General features: G+C 42.5%; 2 protein-coding genes across 6 annotated transcripts; one reads left to right on the top strand and one right to left on the bottom strand.

The window, feature by feature from the left end:
• The first annotated feature begins 472 nt into the window (after positions 1–472).
• LOC133500776 (zymogen granule membrane protein 16-like) lies at positions 473–5,601 on the top strand. Of its 4 annotated transcripts, none has more exons than XM_061819894.1 (7): positions 474–596; positions 1,755–1,955; positions 2,111–2,196; positions 4,604–4,680; positions 5,035–5,134; positions 5,278–5,364; positions 5,434–5,601. In XM_061819894.1, exons 2-7 carry the CDS (start codon positions 1,934–1,936, stop codon positions 5,578–5,580), a joined length of 519 nt encoding a protein of 172 aa, XP_061675878.1. In that variant the 5' UTR covers positions 474–596; positions 1,755–1,933; the 3' UTR covers positions 5,581–5,601. The 4 variants fall into 4 exon arrangements, with proteins under 4 accessions (XP_061675879.1, XP_061675878.1, XP_061675877.1 ...); XM_061819893.1 differs by having other exon boundaries at positions 1,755–2,035; XM_061819895.1 differs by lacking the exon at positions 1,755–1,955 and having other exon boundaries at positions 473–596.
• A 385-nt stretch (positions 5,602–5,986) lies between these two features.
• Positions 5,987–13,427, bottom strand: cmtm8b (CKLF-like MARVEL transmembrane domain containing 8b). Of its 2 annotated transcripts, XM_061819898.1 has the most exons (5): positions 13,280–13,427; positions 8,729–8,902; positions 8,358–8,477; positions 6,541–6,658; positions 5,987–6,095 (listed from the first exon to the last, which is right to left on the bottom strand). In XM_061819898.1, exons 1-4 carry the CDS (start codon positions 13,409–13,411, stop codon positions 6,572–6,574), a joined length of 513 nt encoding a protein of 170 aa, XP_061675882.1. In that variant the 5' UTR covers positions 13,412–13,427; the 3' UTR covers positions 5,987–6,095; positions 6,541–6,571. The 2 variants fall into 2 exon arrangements, with proteins under 2 accessions (XP_061675882.1, XP_061675881.1); XM_061819897.1 differs by lacking the exon at positions 5,987–6,095 and having other exon boundaries at positions 6,518–6,658.
• Between the last annotated feature and the right edge of the window lie 8,907 nt (positions 13,428–22,334).

The raw sequence follows: 22,334 nt of genomic DNA, 5'->3' as shown, positions 1-22,334 counted from the left end.
TGGGGGGATTGAGGAGACCTCAGAAACAACCCAGGACACGCTGGAAGACGGGCAACATGGAGGAGGATACTCCTTAGAACGAGGAGACGTGTGTTGAAATGATTCAGTTCTTGGAGGATAAAAGTTTATCCGTTATTATGGAAGAGGCAGCTGACGATGGGAGAAAAGCCCTAAAGATATTAAGGGATGATTACGCTGGTTGGCTCGATGTGCTTTGCATACGAACATGACAAAAAGTAATTTGACTTGCGATGTGATAAAGGAATTTTTGTTAGATACGACAAAAATAGTCCATCATATCTAGTCTATCTATCTAGTAATCAGGCACAAAGAAGGTCATTAAGCATAGACTGGTCAGCTTTGTTACAAAGAATGTTGTTGAACAGGAAACCCAGAGTGATCAAACAATAGCTTGTGATGATGTTGATAAAAGGAGAGATGAGCCTTCCATGTCAGGTGACAAATATCACAGACCAGAGTGAAAAAGACGGAGAAATTGCTCAGACAGAAACTTCAGATTGAGGAGGAGGTTGTGAGTCTCGATACCCTAAAAGAGACAGGAAACCACCATTGTACCTCTCCGATTATGTATCTGCGTAAGTGACCAAATATTGAAAGATAATATAGACTATTGTTACAGACTGTACGATGTACCCCAAACTTCAAAACTCAAATGCTTGGACTAAAACTACGAAAAAGGAGATGGATTCTCTTAAGGAGAATGACACATTCACATTGACTAGTCTACCAGAAGGTAAACATGCAGTGGGGGGTCTGCGCCGTCAAAAATAATGCTGATGAGACAAAGGCCTACAAAGCAAGATATGTTGCTAAAGGTTATAACCAAGCTATGGGAGTAGACTACAAGGAAACTTTCTCACCAACTACAAATCTGACTTTGATTCATGCTTTGATGCAAGTGCCAGGATAACATGATCTTAACATACATCAGATGGATGTTAAGACGGCATATCTACATGCTCCTATTCACTGTGAACTGTATATTGAACAACCTGAAGGTTTTGAGCAACACTAAGACAATGGTGAAAAACTGGTGTGTAAACTGAACAAATCACTATATAGTTTAAAGCAATCCGGTAGAAACTGGAACCAGATGTTAAGTGACCACCTATGTGAAAATGGTTTTGTGCAATATTAATAATACAGGTTGATGACCTTATCATTGCTTAAACCAACAAAGATTTACTATCAGATGTAAAGTAAATACTGGCTGTGAAGTTCAAAATGAAGGACCTTGGGAAAATCAAACATTGCTTAGGTATTGATTTCGAACAAAGTGAAAGAGTTGTAAAAATGAGTCAAAGCAGATACATCTGTAAGGTATTGGAAAAATTTGGTATGACTGAATGTAAATCAAGGGCATGTGAACAGAAACTTGATCATCACAGTTAAGCCGATCCTGTTGATGTAAAGATGTATCGTGAGGTGGTAGGAAGCCTTATTTACATAATTACGTGTACAAGACCTGACTTATGTTGGATAGTGAGCAGATTATCACAGTATTTGTCTGAACCAAATGAAAAACACTGCTTAACAGCTACACATGGAATGAGGTATTTGAAAGTAACAATAGATCACAAACTGTGTTCCAGAATATGTATGTAAGCATATAAATTGTATAAACGAGATTTTGAACAGCCTGTATAGCACGAGATCAAGTGTTGACGTGATCTCATACGTCACTGCACTGATCAGTGTAAATGTGTGTGTCAATCAAGTTCTTCTCCTTCCAGTTCCATGGTGACTGAAGTGAGCAGCGTGTTTATTCCTCTGTCGATAAGATAAAATAAGTAAAGTTATTCCTCACGAGGTGCCTGCGCCAACAGTTGGGATATGCCTCGGGATCCCCCTGGAAGAGTGAGGTAGCTGGGGAGACGGAAGTCTGGGCGTTCCTTCTAAAGCTAATGCTCCCATGACCCGACCTCAGATAAGCGGTGGGAAATGAAAAGATGGATGGTTTACGTTACATACTCAGGCTGCTTGACAAATCAAGGCTACAGTCATTGCATAATGTGTATGTGGATTCTGATGATCAATTTAATTGCTGACCAGTGTTGTGCAGTGACAGAGGGTTCTGCAATCTTCCTAGCATCCATGTTTATGGGTTTGGGAGGCAACCAGAGTACCCAGAGAAAACCCATGCAGTCGCGAGGAGAAGATGCAAACTTCACACAGGCAAGGATTTGAACCCAGGTCCTCAGAACTGTGAGGCAGACATGTTAATCAATCGTCCATTGTGCCATCTTGGGGATTCCGGAATGCCTGTGTTTGGTATGACACAAATATGTGCTTCTATCTTTGAGAACAATTTAACTCATGAAAAGAGTGGAATTGTATTCAAATAAAAAACTGAAGTAAAAGAGAAGTTACATTTTTTGTATTTGCAAGTATAACAATTAGTAGCTTTCATGTGTGCCATATAAAGGGTCAATCTATTAAATTTGGGCAACGTGACTTTTTTCATGTTAATTTGTTTATTGTGATTGTTTGAGCTGTCACGTGATTTGTGCATATGTGGGAAATGTCACTGTGGCTCGAGGCAGGAAACTTGTAAGGGTCGGTAGAAGATAGCGTCCGTTTATGATTCAAATTTTTTTTTGCCCGTGTGCTTCAATGACAAAGGAGTAGCGACACAGAAGTAGACGTTCATGAGTGCCGTGTACACCAATAGCCAAAACCTGTGTTATTAGTTTCATACGAAACCAAGTACAGCTACTGAAAGATGCAGTGGAGCTATCGCTGACTAATAAATAATGACAAAAAATAACATAAAATAAAATACACGTGTGTAATGTCCAACATTGTTATATTGTGGTTTGGGATATTTTGATAAATTCTGACATGATAGTAGTGGTATGTGGTATGAATGGTGGGATTGGGTCACTGAAATCCCCACTGAAGTCCCAGGTCTCAAATACATCGACATTGCTGAGCCTGACAAATATGCATTTGAAAAACACAATAAGACAACGATACAAACAACAATAGAGAGAGACAATGACAGGTTGAGTGCCTCTGATGAAATCACTGGTGTATCAGTTCACTCGCCTGCCTAACTTCCGTGATAAAAGATGGTATTAGTTTTCATTCATCGACATTCTGTGATGACCCATCGGAACGGAGGTAGGACCCAAATGCTGGAGTCAGGAGACGCAGAGATAATTCTGTTTTGAGGGGGTTTTTCCAGTCAGGACGTCGGGCGTGGAGAGCAGGTCCGCGGGCAGGCAGGAGTCGGTACACAGGAGATCGATCACGATCAAAGCAGGAAGGAATATCAGGAGTCAGGCTTACGGGGTCAGTCAGAACAGGTGGTGGTCAGTAAACACGGGAAAACGATCAGAGATACGGGAGTGCTGGAATGGGGCATGAACCACAACGATCTGGCGCCAGACCAGCCGTCCCCATGGTCCAATATACACCGGGGCCAATCAGCCAGCATGAGGTGTGTGCCTCCCAATCAGCGCGATTGCGCGGGCACCCGCGCAGCCAGGGCTGGACCGGGAGGATCGTGACACATTCCAAACATGAAATGCCAATGGCTACATGATGTATGAGAACAACAGCTGTAAAATAAAATGCAAACAGGAAGTTTGCTGTGTTCAAAGAATTCCACTTGGGTACGGCAAATCATGCACACATGCCAAGATGGTTACTCCAATAGAACAAGGTACAACAAAGTCCGAGTTAAATTCTCTTATCTGTCAGAGGTCGAGTGTTTATTATAATTCTCGATATTATTATCTATGTGAATTCATTAACATGAGAGAATGTAGCCATCCATGCATCCATTTCCCAGTGCTCAGGTTTGTGGGATTCTGGAGCATATTCTCTTTGATTTGGGGCACACTCTGGACTGATGGCACACCATTAATCATACATTCAAGCTGTCACTGTGTGGGAACCGAACCCACACTGCCTGCGCCAAAGTTAGGCAACTTTACCACTAGTAACAATTACGTCAGGTCGTGTGTATATATATATATATATATATATATATATATATATATATATCATGCAATTAATTTAATTTACAACCTGAATAAAAATCCTGTACTAAGGTATTTGACTGGGTAAATTTAACAAATGTCGTAAATAATGAGGCGAAAACATCAATCTTTCCTTCAGCTTTTATTGTACAGTAGTTTCAGAACAAAATCCATAAAAAAAAAAGAAATACGATGTTATTATTCAGCTCTCAGAGGCCACCACGAAAGAGTATACTTTATTGGTGTGTGCGTGTGTGTGCGTGCGTGTGTAGGCGTGTGCTTGTGTGTGTCAGTGACAATGAGAAGACGGAGGGTGTTCCAGCGCTATAAAGGATATTCTTCAGTCTATTCGTTCACTTTTTAAGTGTTTCTTTTCACACAAGTCAATGGTAAAATTACAATTGTATTGTTGTACATATAGTGTATATATTTACAATTGAATTATTAATGTGTTTGAATCTTATTGTTTGTAATCTAATGTAATGTCACTGTTCCTTCAAACCATGCTTGTTTTTAATGTCCGTTCTAATGACTTTGGAATTGTATTTGATTATTTTACTCATTTTACTAAAGCTAATGTGTTCTGGCTTTTTCAGTGCCGAGCCACTGCAAGCACCACAATGTTTTTTTTATCTGTTCCTCATCATGCTCTGTGGAACTTGCCTGGCACAACGTCAGAAACACTTTTCTTGAAGTGAATGTGAATATACATTTCGAAATCGTTTGTCATTTTAGTCAAGAAGCCGCAGTAGTTTAATGGCTAGATTGTGTCACCCACCCTGCAGCTGTCCAGGACCACTCCTCCTTTTCCTCTCCTGTTGGAAGTGGTTCTGGGAACGCATTTGAAACAAAAGGAGTTGGCAGAATCACAGCAGTTCGGGTTAAGGAGAAATCAAACTCTTACATTGTTGGGGAGGGCTTTTCTCCTTCAATTGGTTCGAAAATTCTCCAGTTCAGTTTTATCTGCACGATAATATTTTCACTTGTGTTTATGTGTTTTTGTTTGTGTATTTGTATTTTGTTTCAGAATTCAGCTGCGCTATGAATCCGTCTGGACCAACGTGGTGGGCCAAAAATATAACACACCGCTTGAAATATACTTGCACAGTGGAGAAAGAATTGTCCAGGTTTCAGACTCACTTAGACGGCATTCCCATGGACTTCCTTTGTGGAAGCTCTGCTTGAAACTTGTTTCCAAGTCCCCAAGTTCTACATTTTGATTCTGGGCCCACATGCATTTGAAATCCTCATATTTGTTTCTGTGTTTCAGGTGTCTGGGAAACACTCCCACTATATCTATCAGTTGATCTTCGTCACCAGCAAAGGCCACCATTTCATTTGTGGCCAGCCGGGACAGGTGATGATTATCAAATTGAATTAAATGAATCAAAACAACCCGATATTAACTTTTGACGGCTTTTTGCAGATTTCCTTCAACTTTTACCAAGACTTTCAGGATGCCGAACTCCGACTCCTCAGTGGCCGCTTCAACGGGAATGGGATTACTGAGCTGGGAGCTCACTGGGGGGTGACAAACTCGCCGATAAGTTCCACAAATGCCAGTTTTACTTAAGTCATGATGAATAAAATGTATACTTGTTCATCAGGCATGAAATATAATGATGGTTTTAAAATTTGACCTTGTTTTTAATCCCATAAATAAAATAAATGCATAAATTCACTGTTTGTTTTTTCCCAAATATGCTTTTACAAATAATGTTTACATCACGTTCTAAAACAATCAGTAAATAATGTGCAAATTATGACAGATGTTTAGGTTAATGTTATGGTATGCTTAAAAACTGAAAAGTAAATGCAATTTTGAACAGTTTTAAAGTGAGCTCCAATTGCAGTGATATTTGAGACTGCATATACGGTATCTCTCTTTTGACTTAAGGAACATAACTTTTGATAATCATTTCCAGTTTTGTATATTTTTAAAATATTTAATTTCAATATAGGGCACAGTGTATTCTGAGTAGCGACGTTAAATGGGGATGGGGATTAGCAATAGCCACAGTTTGTGCTAACTGGCTGAGATCAACTCTGTTGAGCCATTTCAGTTTGAGCCAGAGTGTCATCATGGAACTGAGGAAGAAACACATGAAATGAGGATGAAGATGACGGCTGTGAAGAAACTCGAGCTGGCCATATTCAGTGCTTTATTTTTAGCTACTGCTAAAGTGAAGGTATCAAGGTCTTTTGCGTCTTTTTGCTCGGCTTCGCTTGTCACATGCAGCCGTTTTGGTGCCTTTTTTGGAGAAAGAATGAAAAGAAAGAATCTGGGCTGAAGTGACAAGTGACCAATCAAAGTGGAAATATTGTTGTAGCAAAACAGAAATTGCATAAAGCAGAAAGATTTCATGAGAAAAATAAACATCTCTGAGCCAGTTAAAAAAAAGAAAAAACTTCTCATTGCGTAGCTATTTCTTTTACCCCTTTGTTTGGTTTTCCTGAAAACTTGCCACAAGGAAACTAGGTGTACATGTTTGACAAGAATAAGTGTCACTCCTTTCCTTCAAAGAAGCCTAACCTTTGACAAAGAAGGGAAAGAAGACAAGATCTCAACACGCCTCCTTGTTGGCTTTCCAGGCCTGGTAGCTGAGGTGGCTGCTGCCTCCATAGCACACTGTAGTCAGGATGGCAAAACACTGAAAAATGGTGAAAGAGAATACAGTATATTGAGAAAGTAATACCATGATCCTCAGTCCATGCAGTAAACTTTGGAGGAGCACTTTGGAAAATGCCCTTCCTTCCCACATGACTGAGCTCCAGTGGGACATGCCAGGTCTGCAAGATATCCTCGATGTAATTTGCTGTACAGTAGTTCCTGTCATGATCCTGCCGCTCCAGCCCGGGCTGTGGGGGTGCCCACGCGGTCGCGCTAACTGGGAGGCACACATTTGCGCCTCATGCGGGCTGATTATCCCCTGTATATATAGGACCCCGATGACGACTGGTTCTCGGACAGATCGTTGAGGTTCATGTCCCGTTCCAGCACTCTAGTATCCCTGATCGTCAACCCGTGTGTACCGACCTTCGCCTGTTCTCCGACCGACCCCGTAAGCCTGACTCCCTTGACACTTCTGCCTTCCTTGATCGATCCCCCGACCCCAGTCTGTGTGGTAGCGGTTTAGGCCACTCAAAGCGAGGCGTCCGGCCGAGTAGGTCAGGCCGCGGTCGCGGTCGGTGCGCAGCGAGAGGCACAAGGGGGCACCCTGCTAGGGCGTCTCCTCTGGCTCCCATGTGGAGGACCCGGGTAGATTCCCAAAAAAGGATTGGAGGACGAGGACTTGGATGTACCGGGCAAAGGCACTTGGGAGCTGGAGGCGCAGGGCAGCGACACAAACAGACTGGGACTGATCACAGGGAGAGAAAATTCACAGTCAATGTCCAAATCACAGCAACCGGTCATATTCATTTAGATTTTCCTCAAAGTCCAAAAAATCAGAGTCCAAAACGATATGCAGTGGTGAGCAGGTCGTGGTTGGCACGTAATCATGACGCACGGGCGGTGCGGGTGACCAGGGAGAAGAGGACGATATAGTGGAGCCCACCCAAATAGGAGATGCTTTGTCCTGGGGTGGGCGACGTCCCCGGCGACGTGCCCGGCAATGCCTCGCCTTTCCCGCTGGGTCCTGTTCTGGCAAGTTCATTCTGTCAGGAACCTGCGGTGCGGGGGTGGACCCAAATGCAGGACTTTGATTCAAAGGCATAATGTTCAACGTGGTTTATTCCGGAAACTGGGTCATACATGGTGTAGCAGTCCGACAAGGCAGAGGCACAGAAACGCTAGGGCGTAGAAGCGTAAAGTCCCACAGTGAGTGAATTCAACTCACTAATCCAATGCGAGAAACTGGCAAACGCCAGTGACAAAAACTCCAACTTGAATTCCAGTCTAATTACAGTCTGAATTTGAAACAGCTGTGACAGGTGACAGGTGTTACCATGCAGAGCAGTCGCCTGACCACACCCCTCTTGGCAGTGGCCAAGCCTTGCTCATGGCACCTACCAGTGCTGTACAGTAACTCAGCGATCACAGTATTTTTTCAAACACCTTAGGACCCATCTTATGCCTTCCACTACTGCTTTAAGTCACAACCCTTCAGTAAACAACATTGAAACACTACTAGTCTTTATTATTATTTACAAGAGATCCTTTGCTTTGCTTTGAATAGCAAATGAATTCAGACATCAAATCTACATACAAAGTATTTACTGTAAAACCGCTTTGAGAAAACCTTTGTGGAATAATCGACCTTGTCTCTTCAGACTGTATGGCCAGGTACAGTGTAGAGACTGTGAAGTATAGCGTGATCATACAAATGTTTATGACACAGTAGCTCTTACAATAGATGCAGTCCAGCAGTTGTGGGTATGTCGCCCAGTGACAGTACTCTGTAGCGAGAGGACTTCCAGCACTGCGGTGAGCAGGTACAGAGCTGTAGCGCTGCTATTCAAACACAGAGACTAGAAAAGACAAACATAAAAAAAAAACACAAATGAAAAGCAAAACTAGTTTGGCTCTTTGTTTCAATATCAAATCAGAACCATCAATCACTGTGAAAGTATATCACTCAACATATTATTAGACTGACTGAATGCAATCATAAATTTTGTTTTTCCCAAAGAATGGTAAGTATAAGATCAACCCAAAGCCACATCCTGAAGAATTTGAGTTTTCAACATAAACATCACACATGCTGTTAATTATGTTTTACCAGTGTGGTCCAGGGCACTCGGGGTGTCCTGTTTTGGGCTCCAGTGAGATAAATAATGAAGAGGCAAATGGTAATGACCCAGCACGAGATGGAAACAAACATAACCCAGCAGAGAGCAGAGAGATGAAAATATTCTGTGCCTGCTAGCAGAATCCACACCAACATCCCACAGACCTGCAGGAAATGAGAGGAAAGGCCAAGACTGTTGGGTTGACATCTTAGTTTGAAGGACATTGAACAACATCTGGACCCCAGTGGACCAATAGCAGTCTACTTTTAGTCAAAAAGAGCCAATAATTAATATCTTTTAAAATGGTTTCTCTCTACTTTTCATCAATAGAGGCAACTTAGACCCCAGACAATGCACAGGATGTTTGTGTTTGCCCAATGTAGTGGGAAAATAACATTTCATAAACAGCCACCTGAGACAGAAATTGCTTATTTTTTTAATGTTTTTGCACAGATTTTTAAAAGAATAAATTAGTTGGGTAAAAGATCAGTCACTATTATTATCATCATTATTTCACATTTTTTTCAATATAGTACACTAACACTTGAAGTATTGTTACAGGATTACCTACAAAAAATGTACTTATTGTTGATGTATACAAAACTTGATAAAAAAAAGGTCAGTCAGCGCTGCATTTTTAATGAACAAAAACAAAATACTATGAATAAGTGAATACCCTTCGAGGCTTTAACAGCATAATGAAAAACATATTAACAGCTGAAATTGTTTGCTCCTTGGTGGGTGAAGTATCAATGAATGCCTGTTTTTAAGGGTGGAAAATTGGTCATCAACCTGTTGTGACTCAGATGGTTAAGCATAGATTATTTTACCCTGGAGACTATGCGAGTCCCAGGATGCACACTATAACACAGATCTTGTCTTGCCATCCTGCTAAATTGCAGATTTTTTTCTACAATTGTTGTGCAATCTTTTATACAGCTTGAGAAATAATTTAATTTTCCATTGCGCTTGTTCTCTCTTAATATATTTTGTCCTAACCACCGCCAAGATGGCAAATATTTTACAACAAAATATCCATCCATCCCTTTTCTTAGCCGCTTATCCTCACGAGGGTCGCGGGCGTGCTGGAGCCTATCCCAGCTGTCAACAGGCAGGAGGTGGGGTACACCCTGAACTGACTACCAGCCAATTGCAGGCCACATGGAGATAGACAAAACGATTTGCACTCACATTCATACATACAGATAATTTAGAGTCTTCAATTAACCTACTGTGCATGTTTTTATAATGTGGGAGGAAACCAGAGTATCCGAAGAAAAGAACATGCAAACTTTCAACTTTCAGTAAGCAAGTTTATATTATTCTATATTTTGCCTCTTTAGGAGCAGCCCCAAGATTAATCTTTTGGGCGGAGGGGCAGCAAGTTTCATTTCAAATGTCTGAATTGCTATCAGGCTGTCAGTCTAATTTTAAACATCTGCAGATATTTCATGAACATATAAAAAGGTGGCACAACATTGGACAACTGGTCAGCATATCTGCTTCACAGTTTTGAGGACCTGGATTCAAATCTGACCTCGCCTCTGTGGATTGTAGATCCTATTTTTGCAGAATTCCTCCACAACATAATCCTTGAATCCATCCATCCATCATCCAAGATGCTTATCCTCACAAAGGTCACGGGAAAGCTGGAGCCTATCCCAGATAGCTTCAGGTGAAAGGCAGACAACACGCTGAAGAGGTTGCCACTCAGTCACAGGGCAGATATCATCAACACCATCACTGAGCAGGAATCATTCCCATGCTGCCCGCACCAAAGGCAGGCGTGTGTACCACTACATCATCAGTGATGTTCGAATCCAAATTTTGTTAGTTTTGAAGCACCTACCATCTTTGGTCGTGTGGGTGGAATCTGCACAATGGCAGGTGTGCAACCACGGAGACTGTGTTGCCAGTTTGGCACAAATGACCCACCACCCTCCCACCCCAAACGTTGCTTCCACTCTTTCAAAAAAAAAGGGGAAATATATCAATTAAAATGCAGATATCCAATTATAGACAAAAGGACGACCTTGGCGTATAAGTCTAAAGTCGACTCGAGTCTTTTTTTTAAGTATTTGACAACCAAGTCATAAAACTGGCAACTCAAGTCGATGCAAATTATTTGATTCACCCCCCCCCATCTCTACCTTCATGTTGAAGGAAAAAAAAACCATCTTAACATCAAAGCACCTTCAAATCACGCATCCCAAGACTGCTTCAAGTTCCCACTGCCATCACTGTGTTTTGACAAAATACGTCATGACTTATTTTACTCACCTGATTTGGGAAGGAAGCAAGACAATAAGGAGGCGGAGGGGGAAGAGTGGTATGTTTCTGATTAACATCCGATTTGCTCCAGAGTTCTTTTTGAGTTTTATTTTAGACTTCACGGAAATAAAACTATGGCAGTTTTCAGGCCTAAAATATTAAATAATGAAGAAAAAATTTATACAGCTAGTATTACCACTTCTACTACTACAGTACTACTACTACTATTACTACTACTACTAGAACTACTACTACTACTAATAATAATAATAATGATAATAATTAAGGATCCAAAGGTTTGGGGGGGAGATTTGTTTTTCTTCCTTTAGTGTTATCCATTGAAAAGCATTTGCTGCAGTTCCTAACCTCCGCCTGTTCTCTGACTGACCCCGTAAGCCTGACTCCCTTGACACTTCTGCCTTCCTTGATCGATCTCCCGCGTACTGACTCCTGCCTGCCCGCGGACCTGCTCTCCACGCCCGACGTCCTGACTACCGCTGCTGCACCTGACTGCCTGCCCGATCCCCGACCATTTAATAATAAACGTTTTTCTCCGAACTACCTTGCATCTCCTGAATCCTGCATTTGGGTCCTACCTCCGTTCCGATGGGTCGTGACAGAACGATCTGGCCTAAACAGGACCCAGCAGGAAAGACCCGGCATCGCCGGGACCGACGCAAGGTAGACCGACTGCCGGAGGACCAAGACTGTCAGGACAGGCTCCATGACGTCCTCCGCTTCTGTGTCATATGCTCTGCCGGCGAGCTATGAATACATCCCGACCACGACCCGTCCGGCACCGCATATTCTTCTGGACTCTGACTTTTCGGACTATGAGGAGGACCTTGATTTGTATGACCGGCTGCCTGAGTACGACTCCGATTATTTTGATTATGAATCTCTTCGCCCGATCTTTCATCCCAATCAGTTCGCTTCACCTCCCCACATTTCCAGCACCCGAGCGTCTTCGCCCGATAGGTCCGAGTACACCAACCCATTTGTGGGAACCCACTTGGCCATCTACCCGGGACATCCGCGTGGCGGCCAGAGGAGACGCCCAGGCCGGGCGCTCCCTTTGGCATCCCGCTGTGCGGCAACAAAGACGCCGTCCTCGTCCTCCCGCTCCTCGCCGGCAATGGCGAAACTGGCAGACCCGCAGCTGGTGGCAAAGCTTCCAGCCCAGAGGGAGGAGGAGCCGCCAAATCATGAGGTGTTCTGCCGCGAAATGCGGGCTGAGATAGAGCAGCAAAGCGCCGAATTGGTGGCTCTCACGGCCCAGGTCCGGCAAGGATTGGCGAACCAGCTGAGCTACGCTGACGTCGTAACTGCGACGCACTCGCCACTGACTTTTGCTCACGCGGCACAGGCAACGGATCCGCTGCCAAGCCAAGCGCACGTTGCACTTTCGACGGACTCGTTAATGACTTATGCCCACGCCGCGGTTTCAACGGACTCGTGTGTACCGACCTCCACCTGTTCTCGGACCGACCCCGTAAGCCTGACTCCCTTGACACTTCTGCCTTCCTTGATCGATCTCCCATGTACTGACTCCTGCCTGCCCGCTCACCTGCTCTCTTCACCCGACGTCCAAATTACTGCTGCTGCACCTGACTGCCTGCCCGATCCCAGACCATTTAATAATAAACGTTTTTCCCCGAACCACCTTGCATCTCCCGAATCCTGCATTTGGGTCCTACCTCCGTTCCGATGGGTCGTGACACCAGCCACACCAAAAGTTGGAGGTGGTCTCAGCAGGCATCTTTAGATCAACTGTCAGCCACCAAATTGTCACGACACCAGGCACATCTCCGGAGAATGAATGCCAAGCTTGATGCAGAAAGCCTTCCCAATTGGCAAATTCGTGTTTCGTGATAATCCACTGGCAATTGTGCCCCCCCACAGATGTATCATCTACAAGCCGAGAGCCCATCCTTTTGTTCTCATTCCTGTTCTATCTCCTTAGTACTTCTTTCTGACTTTCACTTTCTGGCCACTCTCTTTTCCATCAGTCTTTAATTTTCCCAACTGCTCCATTAATTTGACCGTGCACCTAACATGTGGCATGCCAAAAAAAAAATAGAGACAGTCAGGAGTGCTGACTGTCTTAATTGTCTGGGAATTATCCCAAAATTATTTTTTTCAATTTTCAAGTTATTCCATAAGTTTAACAGTTCTCTCAATTTAGATCTTTCATCACCTTTGGGGGTATATGTTAATGGTAATACACAGTCACACAGCCGCAATGAATACAAGTTAATATACAAAATTACCATTTCTGCCAAAAGGAGAATCCCGTTAGCTGTCGAGGTGAATCGTTGGTCAAAGGCCAAGGTGGATGGTGAGATGCTGCACTGCGGTGGAGTGGGAGGCCTGCGGGCTAACGCTATTGAGCTCCCCTCCATGATGCACTAATATAGATTCTCTTTGTCCCCTCAGCAAGAGTGATGTTGTTGTAGCGGATGTTTTGTTCCAGTCCCGGAAACCAGCAAGGCCACCCCCCTTTTGAATCAGAAAAATATTGTACTTTCTCATATACAGGACACACTGCATTAATGTTGGTGTACAGAGTAGTTCCAAGTTTACTTGGCATTCATCCATTACTTAACCTGTTTAAGGTTGCGGGTCAACTGCAGTCTATCACAGCTGGATTTGGGAAAGAAGCACGGGTTAGTCTGGACACATTAGAAGTCAATCGCAATTAACCCAACATGGATGTTTCTAGACTGTGGGAGGAAGCCAGAGTAGCTGAAGAAAACCCACGCAAGCAGAGACAGAAAATGCAAACTCCACAAAATAAGCCCTGTTCCATGTTTCAAATCCAGAACATTTGACTGTGAGTCAAATGGGGTGACACCTTCTCCAACAGTTTGAATACTGCAACGACTAGAATTTGGTCAAGTGATGGATTGAAAAGTACTCGAGACACTGTTCGTGTCATCAGTATCCCAGCATTCCCTGCATCGTGTGTTTGAATTGTTTATTCCCGGGACACATTGACAGAGACAATTTTGCTGATGATACATGGACCCGATAGGCAAGACAACTATGATTTATGCCCCTTAACAATTTTATTGATTTGTATTGTGTTGTAGGGGCTCTGCCTGGTACTAAATGCACACTAAAAGAGAAAAGGAACACAAATGGAGGACAGTTTCCTCACAAAAAAAAAAAAAAAAATGACTCAATTATGCATCCATCCATTCATTTTCTTTGCCGCTAATCCTCACGAGCCTATCAGAGGTGTTAACGGGCCGGAGGTGGGGTACACCCTGAACTGGTGGGCAGGAAGTAGGGTAGACCCTGAACTGGTGGCCAGCCAATCGCATGGCACATTGAGACAAACAGCCACACTCACAAACACTCCTAGGGGCAATTTAGAGTGTCCCATTAATGCTGCATGTTCTTGGGATGTGGGAACACACAAACTCCTCAGAGGCGGGGCCGGGATTGAACCAAGGACCTCAGAACTGTGAGGCCAACGCTTTATCAGCTGAGCCACCGTGCCGCCTGACTCGATTATGTCAAAAATAATTTACATGGTGAAAACACTCAAAGCAGTATACGTGTATGAGTGTTTAGCAAACCTGTCACACAGTTCTCACTTCTCGTTCCAAAATGCACATGACATAAGCTCCAGTTCAACCGCAACACTGGTATAGAAAGTGGATGGATGGAAAAAAAAAAATAAATAATAATAATAATAATTTGCAGCCTTGCGCAGATTCATGGCAGTGAAGAGTCTTATCCGCTGGGGGGCAGTAATTACACACGGGTTGTGCCGATAGGCCCGGACAAAAGAATCACTTTGAAGCCATCTTGACTTTGGTGTGCTGCAGGACTTGAAGCACACTGACCATGCAGTTGCTCATGAAAAATTAGTCTTCATATTTTACATTGAAAAAAAAAATGAAAATAGTTTATATTATTTCCTTTAAAATTCCACAAAACAGATATGTACTTATATAAACTGGGTGAAAAAAAGTCATTATTAAATTCAACAATGAACATGGACATTGGCACATGATTAAGTTGATGTACACATATATTATTTGTTTATTTTTGAGGAAACAGTCTGGGGCAGTTGAGATTTGGGAGTTTAAAACTGTTAATCAGGTACAACCGGAAATGAAGTACTTCAGTAACAAGGACAGCATTAAATTCATGCTGATGAAATTGTAAAAATTCATTTATATTTAATTCATCTATCAATCCACCTATCCATTTTCTTAGCCGCTAACCCTCACAATGATCGCGGGAGTACCTGGGGTTGAGGCAGCGTACACCCTTAACTGGTTGCCAGCCAATCGCAGGGCACATGGAGCCAGACAACAGTCACACTCACAATCACATCTAGGGACAATTTAGAGTCTCCAAATAATGCATGTTTTTGAGATGTGGGAGGAAACCGGCGTGCCCGCAGAAAACCCATGCAGGAACGGGGAGAACATGCAAACTCCACACAGGCAGGCCGAGGATTTGAACCTCCTTGATCCTCAGTATTGTGAGGCCGACGCTCTACAGCTGCACCACCGTACCCCTATATTTAATTTGTAAGAACATTTAATCAGAGGAATTAATTCTTTCTTGGCTCAAGCAATTCTAGAAACATGCTGCTCAGCGAGTGATTGAAATAACCACATCACAAAAATCCAATTTTATGAATCATAACAATGAAATGGGAATGAAGATCACAAAATGAGGGATTTGTTCTTAAGCTTCTGCAAACAAAATAACCTTCTCATTTAGATTCCTTGTGGTTTTCCTTGACAGCCAGCAAGCATTCTCGAGCCAATTTGTTATTTTACGTATACGTTTATGTAAACATTTTTGTAAACCCAGTATTGAGTTCTCGAGTTATTGAGTGTAATTTTCCTTAACTCTATTGCTGGCTATAGGCTTACAGGAGTAATTGCAGAAAACATTTTCCCGACTTTGGTGATTATACTAGCACCAATAAGGAAGCTATTGTTGACAAACCCTTGCACAGCTAAGTTTTCTTGAACTGAAATGATAATAAACAGAGTGATTTATTTAATGATCTAAATTTTTATCATTTTATTTAATTTATTTATTTATTTGTATTAATTGTTGCTGCAGTAACAATAAAACCAACAAAGTCTGGGGCATTGTATTGACTTTTTGGCTGTGGCTCTGCAAACTGATTGTAAAGGAGCAAACAGCAAATCTTTTCTCGAAGTGACAAAGCATTTCTCGAGTGTCTCTTTCCAGCCTCCCCTCCTTTAGGTGTTGCCTTCCCACTATTGTCTCAGTCACTTATAAACTCCACATTTTCGTCCCCCTTGCTTCTGTCCTCTGTTACCTCTTTAGCTTGGTTGTGTGTGATTAGATTCACACAGTCTTCTATCATTGTCACTGACACATACACACACTGCTCCATTTATTCAAACCCTGTAAATAACCTCAACTCTGCATGAACCCCCATCCCCTCAAAACACACGCACACTAATAAATGTGAGCTAGCCAGGATGCAGCACTGTAATTGGCCAACGTGGCTTCCTGTTCTGGTGAAGATATTTTAATGCACTCACTTAAAGACACACACACACACACACACACACACACACACACACACACAATAATCCTTGCCTCTGAAACCTCTGCCATATCCCACAGCACATGAATAAACACTGGCAACACGCATATGCAGACACACACTGTACAGTATATGCAGACCTACAATCAGCATCCAGGCAGCCCCTCCCTGTTTAACCACCAGGCCCGACATCGGTTCAAAAAAAGCACAAGCTCCCTCTCTGAGAGTGCCACTGCAGTGGTTCTCTTGGAAGCTTCCCTTAGCTGTGTGGAGAGGCCATCGGTTCACTTTTGTGACCTCGTTATATTTCCATCACAGTGTACAACTCACTGGCCACAACATCAGATATAAAATTGTAACTAGTGCTGCAAAAGAAGCAACAAAAAAAAAAAAAAAAACTTAAAGCTGCCTTTATAAAGATGACAAAAGATGATAGATGATGATAAATTCGATAGACACTGTCAATGAGTTATTTATTGTGTTCATGATGTCACTTTGGAGTGGAGCAACACAGCACGACATTCTGCAGATTTTGGCAAAATACAAAGAACAAAATTATACAAACTTTACACATGCTATTTTATGCGTCACTGAAATAAGTGGCCAGTCCAACTAACAACCATTGGGCAATGGCCTGGTGTCACAATTACGGAGGCTTCTTTATGCAGGAGAAAAACTCAAAATTTCGCAAAGAAATTTCTTTCTTTCGTGTCAAAAACATTTTCGCTCATTGACCAAGCACTGTGGCCTGTTGGTTAAGTCTGTAAGTGGTGTATGGACTCAACACCAAACACAAAAACACCCCCAATCGAAACTGCTCGGACAAAACACAGAGTAATCAAGAATATGCTGGTGATTAAAAGGCAACACTGTTAACTTGTTCTTATTAGCGCATCCATTAAAACTCGATGCAGATCTTCTTATCTGTTGACTCCAGCATGATAGGGGGGAGGCATCACATCCGTGGGGCCTGTGGGGGTTTCTGCAGATACTGCTTTTGCATGACAGACATTCTGACATTTCCAACACAACACTAGCTGACACTTGCCAGTGGCTTCAACTTTTGGGGAACAACTTAATTATAAAGTCAAGCAATTTGTGAAATTGTTTATGTTAATGTGGATGACACAGTGGTGATAAAAAGCATTTCCCCCTTCTCAAACTCTTATTTTTTTGTACTGCATAATTTCCCCACTTAAATGTTTAAGATCATCAAAAAATGTAAATACCAGATAACTTAAGTAAACAGTGATTTTATTTGTGAAGATAAATGGGCTTGCAGGAAAAAAGGGATTTGTTACCCTACGCTCACGAAGCTCACCCCCGTTGACTCCACGAGGGACAGTCAAACGCCTTTTCCCCTGATCCCCTGTACAGTGTGCCCTTGGCTATTCGCGGTTGGCCATTCGCGGCCCCGTATATTCGCTGATTTTGGGAACTTTTTTTTTTTTTAAATATACCACACCACATTAAACATGGTCCCTTAGAATGTGATGCACCGTATGTGCGCACTAAGTTACAGCCCGGCCCCTGTCTTCACCGAGTGTCCAAGACATGACACTATGATGATACCGATGACACGACCACAAATTTGATCGTCAAACTGAGACCCAGGATGTCCTGGTGTGAAGTGTACACGTGGACACCCTTATGCCTGAACATGTTGTTCGTTATGGACAACCCGTGATGAGCACAGAAGTCCAGTCACAAAACACAGCCCGGGTTCTGATCGGGGGGTATTCCTCTAAATATGCCCTTCCAGGTCTCACTGTCATTGCCCCTAGGAGCATTGAAGTCCCACAGTAGTGAGAGCCATTATCCGCAAACTACAGTTTCCTAAAAACCTACACTGTTTGGTTTGTTAAAAAAAAAAAAACATCTGGGAAGACATGCATGTTTGTCAATTATGGCATATAGAAATAAAAATTTTAACGAGAAATAATAAGAAGCAATAAAACTTAAAAAAAACAGTGGCAAAACATAGGAAACATAGTACTTTAGGTCTGTGTGCTTGCTTTTCATGCTTCCCAGGTACTTTTATACACAGCAAACCTCATGTTTCCGACACACACTACACATTTTAAACCCATGGATTGGCGTCTATGGCAGAGATCCAATGTGAAACCAAACATGGCGGTGGTAGTGTTATGGTCTGTGACTGCATTGCTACTTAATGTTCCTGATCTACTTGCTGTGATTGATAGTAGCATGAATTCTGCTCTTTATCTGAAAATCCTGAAGGAAAATGTTCAGCCATCAGTTCGTGACCTCAAGATGAAGTGCACTTTGGGTTCTGCAGCAGAAAAAACGATCCAAAACCCACCAGCAAGTCAACTTCTGAATGAATTAAAAAAATAAACAAAATTAAGGTTTTGGAGAGGCCTGCTCAAAGTTCGGACTTAATCTACTTGAAATAATGTGGCATGACCTTAACAAGGCCCCAAAAATAAAATGCTTTTTTTCCCCCATTTTGGTGCTACCGTATTTATGTTTGTTTGGTGACCTGCAAAATTAAAGTGAGGAAACTATACAAAAATAGAAACACTTGATAAGAGGCAAAAGTATCTATTTGCTAAAATAACTGAGAGCAGAATAATAATATATACAATACCGTAATTCAAATCCTAAAATGTGAATTTTATTGTATGCAGAAAAGCGTTATGTCCAATTAGATGGCACCGCTGCTTTGACAGGCTTGTATTGGAAAAAGAGAGTGCCTCCATCTCAAGATGAGCATCACACTCTACTAACCTTACTAGTTAAGAGAGACTGGGGGAGTGCAGTGGAGAGGGGGGGTTGGGAGAGTCAAGGCCGACCGTCGAGAGAGAGCGAGATGTATCAAACAGAAGCCCCCTGCTGAGTGGGGAATGGAAAAGCTGCTGGCACCAACATGAATATTTCAGCAGATAGCTAAAACTCTCTGTACTCTCTCTCTCTCTCTTTCTCTCTCTCTCTCTCTCTCTCTCTCTCTCTCTCTCTCTCTCTCTCTCTCTCTCTCTCTGTCACCTTTTCCATCTTCCACTTCATCAAACTCCCCCCTCCCCAGCTTCTCTGCTTCCTCTGCTCTCTTGTGGAGTGCACAGTGATAATGAACGGTGTGATAGCAATGGACCGTGTTGTGGGGGTCGTGGAGAGGGACTAAAGGGGGCTGGGGGGGACAAACTGAGGAAAAGACCTGCTCGGACTGAAATCTGGGAAGACGTATCAATAAATACTGTATGTTGTGAATAGAAATGTGAGTAAAGAACAGTGGCCGGCATTGATGATTTTGGCCTGTGGCAGTTAAAATAAAAACAGAACAAAACATATATTAGAAGATAGGAGCTTTTATATACTGCATGTCTGCTATTTCTCCCAATAATTTACCAACTCTTCAGTTGCAAATTTTTCAATGATCAATTTGACTCTAAAATGATGGTCTGCCTGTACTTCCATTGCCAAGTCAGACTGGCAGAAATTCACAGCTCCAACAATTACATGCAGTCAAGGTACAGCATTTGAATGCAAATCATGTGCCAAACAGTGAGTTGTTGCCTGTGGGAACTGCGAGATGTCAACTTGTTTTGTTCATTTGATTGCAAAATATTTTAAAAGTAAAGCACTCATATATCTAGAAGCGTTCACGTAAGTTGCTAGAGTTGTATATTTTTCTTGTTGTTTTTAACAAGTCACTGGAGAGGGTGAAAATCATCTAAATACAATTCAGGCTTCCTTTCTGAATGTAGCACACATTTTGAGTACAACACAGCCAAAATAAACAATACTCTTGGGTTGCTAAGAGTTTGTCATGAAAAACATGAGATGATGGAAATGTCTGTGTCATGTGTGGCATTTTAGAGCAGACTGCTCTGTTCTGTCCCTGAGATAAGCAAAATTGTAAAAACTGAATTGTACTTCTGGAAACACATCCATTAGAGGGAAAACAAAGTTGCTAAACAAGATGACAAAAAGCAATCAGATTTGTCAGACTACCTACTACCTATTAACTTATTGCATTTATTTTTCGGTACAGCATATTTTTTTACTAGTGTCTGTAGTGCCCTGCTTGGTTTATCGTCTCGGTTCTGTTTTGGTGTCTCTGGATACATTGCTGACTGTGCCAAAATAAACAAGCAAATAGCCTACAACCTAGATAAACTGTACACATGCAGCCTCATTAATTATATTTGTTTGTTTTTTTCTTTCAGCATGTGTGCCAAGGCCTCTACTGCTGGCTAACAATAATGCCACATTTGAATTCTCCCCACAAAATCTAAATTATTGAATGTGGTATTGAAGAATAAGGGATTGAGTCAATGAACTTTATTTTCACAGCATTTTCTCTAATTTTTTGTCTAATTGGTCATGCTACACGAGCATGAAGTGGGGTGCTCTCAGGCCTTTATTTTTGCTTGAATTATTTCATTTTAGATTAGCATCATTCAGATCATTCATGTTTGTGTTCCGCAATGCGGCTAACTGATCTATAGTTAATGACATGTTGTGTGCATCATGCAAAATGAAAAAGCCCTCTACACATTAAAAACAGGGAGGGAGATGAAATTGCATGGCAGAACTCAAAAACACCAATCGAATACTTGTGCAAAGGCCTAATTAATCTCAAATGGCTTTCCAAATTCACAAAAAAATGTAGTTTCAAAAATGTCGGTTAATGTATTTTTATGTCCTTTTGGGGGGGCGGGGGGATGACCAAAAGTGTAGACAAAGGTATGCTTTGTCCAAATGGGGTGTTGTATCAATTTAGCATCTGCAGATATGGCTGTCATATGAAGTACGTAACCAGGTCCAGATATGGCCCGGAGAACAATTATAGCACTCACTTTAATGGATAAGTGTGTGTGAATGTGTGTGCTATCAAGGCCATGCAGACTGTGCTCTCAGTCGGGTGTGTGATGAGACAATACAAACGATTTACCCCCATGAAACACTGAGCGGACAAATACACACAGAAGCACAAGAGACACCCACTTATATACACCTAAACCTACCTAAACGACCACACACATATGCACAAGATGAAAGTGGTAAAGAGGGAGCCTAGTTGAAAGTCAAAGCTCTCAATTTACCAGTCAATCTATGTTCCTATCCTCACCTATGGGCATGAGCTGTGGGTCGTGACCGAAAGAACAAGATCCCGCATACAAGCGGCTGAAATGAGTTTCCTCCGCAGGGTGTTTAGGCTCTCCCTTAGAGATAGGGTGAGAAGCTTGGTCAACCGAGAGGGGCTCAGTGCGAGCCGCTACTCCTCCTCATTGAGAGGAGCCAGATGAGGTGGCTGGGGCATCTGATTCGGATGCCTCCTGGACGCCTCCCTGGTGGGATGTTCTGGGCATGTCCCACTGGAAACAGACCCCGAGGATGACTCAGGACATGCTGGAGAGACTATATTGCTCGGCTGGCTTAGGAACGCCTCGGGATCCCTCCAAAAGAGCTGGAAGAAGTGGCTGGGGAAAGGGAAGGCTGGGTGTTACTGCTGAAGCTACCTCCCCCGCGACCCGACCCGGAAAAGCGGTAGATAATGGATGGATGGATGGATGGATGGAGGGATGGATGGATGGACCCATACAGTATACACAAACACCCACATGCAACATGGATAGTGGGTGCCTCACGTTGACCACCGGTGTGTAGTCGGTCAGGATTGTTATGTTGGCTTCATTGGCATAGTGAGTTAATTTGTAGGTGTAGTGTACAAACAAACACAAATGAATACATTTAATCCAACAATTGTTCTTATTATCTGGTGAACTTTAGGATAATCCTTGTGCTAT

This window comes from Syngnathoides biaculeatus, chromosome 5 (assembly GCF_019802595.1).
Source record: "Syngnathoides biaculeatus isolate LvHL_M chromosome 5, ASM1980259v1, whole genome shotgun sequence".
NCBI classification, from domain to species: domain Eukaryota; kingdom Metazoa; phylum Chordata; class Actinopteri; order Syngnathiformes; family Syngnathidae; genus Syngnathoides; species Syngnathoides biaculeatus.
Note: the sequence above shows the minus strand (reverse complement) of the source record. Positions and strands in the feature narration are given on the sequence as shown.

What these genes read in the sequence shown, in the direction of transcription:
- LOC133500776 (XM_061819892.1), top strand. Translation starts at nt 649, where the DNA reads ATGTACCCCAAACTTCAAAACTCAAATGCTTGGACTAAAACTACGAAA. An exon ending in TGGAACTTGCCTGGCACAAC is followed by an intron (nt 4,681 to 5,034) that starts GTCAGAAACACT and finishes ATTTTGTTTCAG; the next exon opens with AATTCAGCTGCGCTATGAAT. An exon ending in GTGGAGAAAGAATTGTCCAG is followed by an intron (nt 5,135 to 5,277) that starts GTTTCAGACTCA and finishes TCTGTGTTTCAG; the next exon opens with GTGTCTGGGAAACACTCCCA.
- cmtm8b (XM_061819898.1), bottom strand. Translation starts at nt 13,411, where the DNA reads ATGGAGGGGAGCTCAATAGCGTTAGCCCGCAGGCCTCCCACTCCACCG. An exon ending in GAGTGCCCTGGACCACACTG is followed by an intron (nt 8,478 to 8,728) that starts GTAAAACATAAT and finishes TGTCTTTTCTAG; the next exon opens with TCTCTGTGTTTGAATAGCAG. An exon ending in ACTGCTGGACTGCATCTATT is followed by an intron (nt 6,659 to 8,357) that starts GTAAGAGCTACT and finishes ACCATTTTTCAG; the next exon opens with TGTTTTGCCATCCTGACTAC.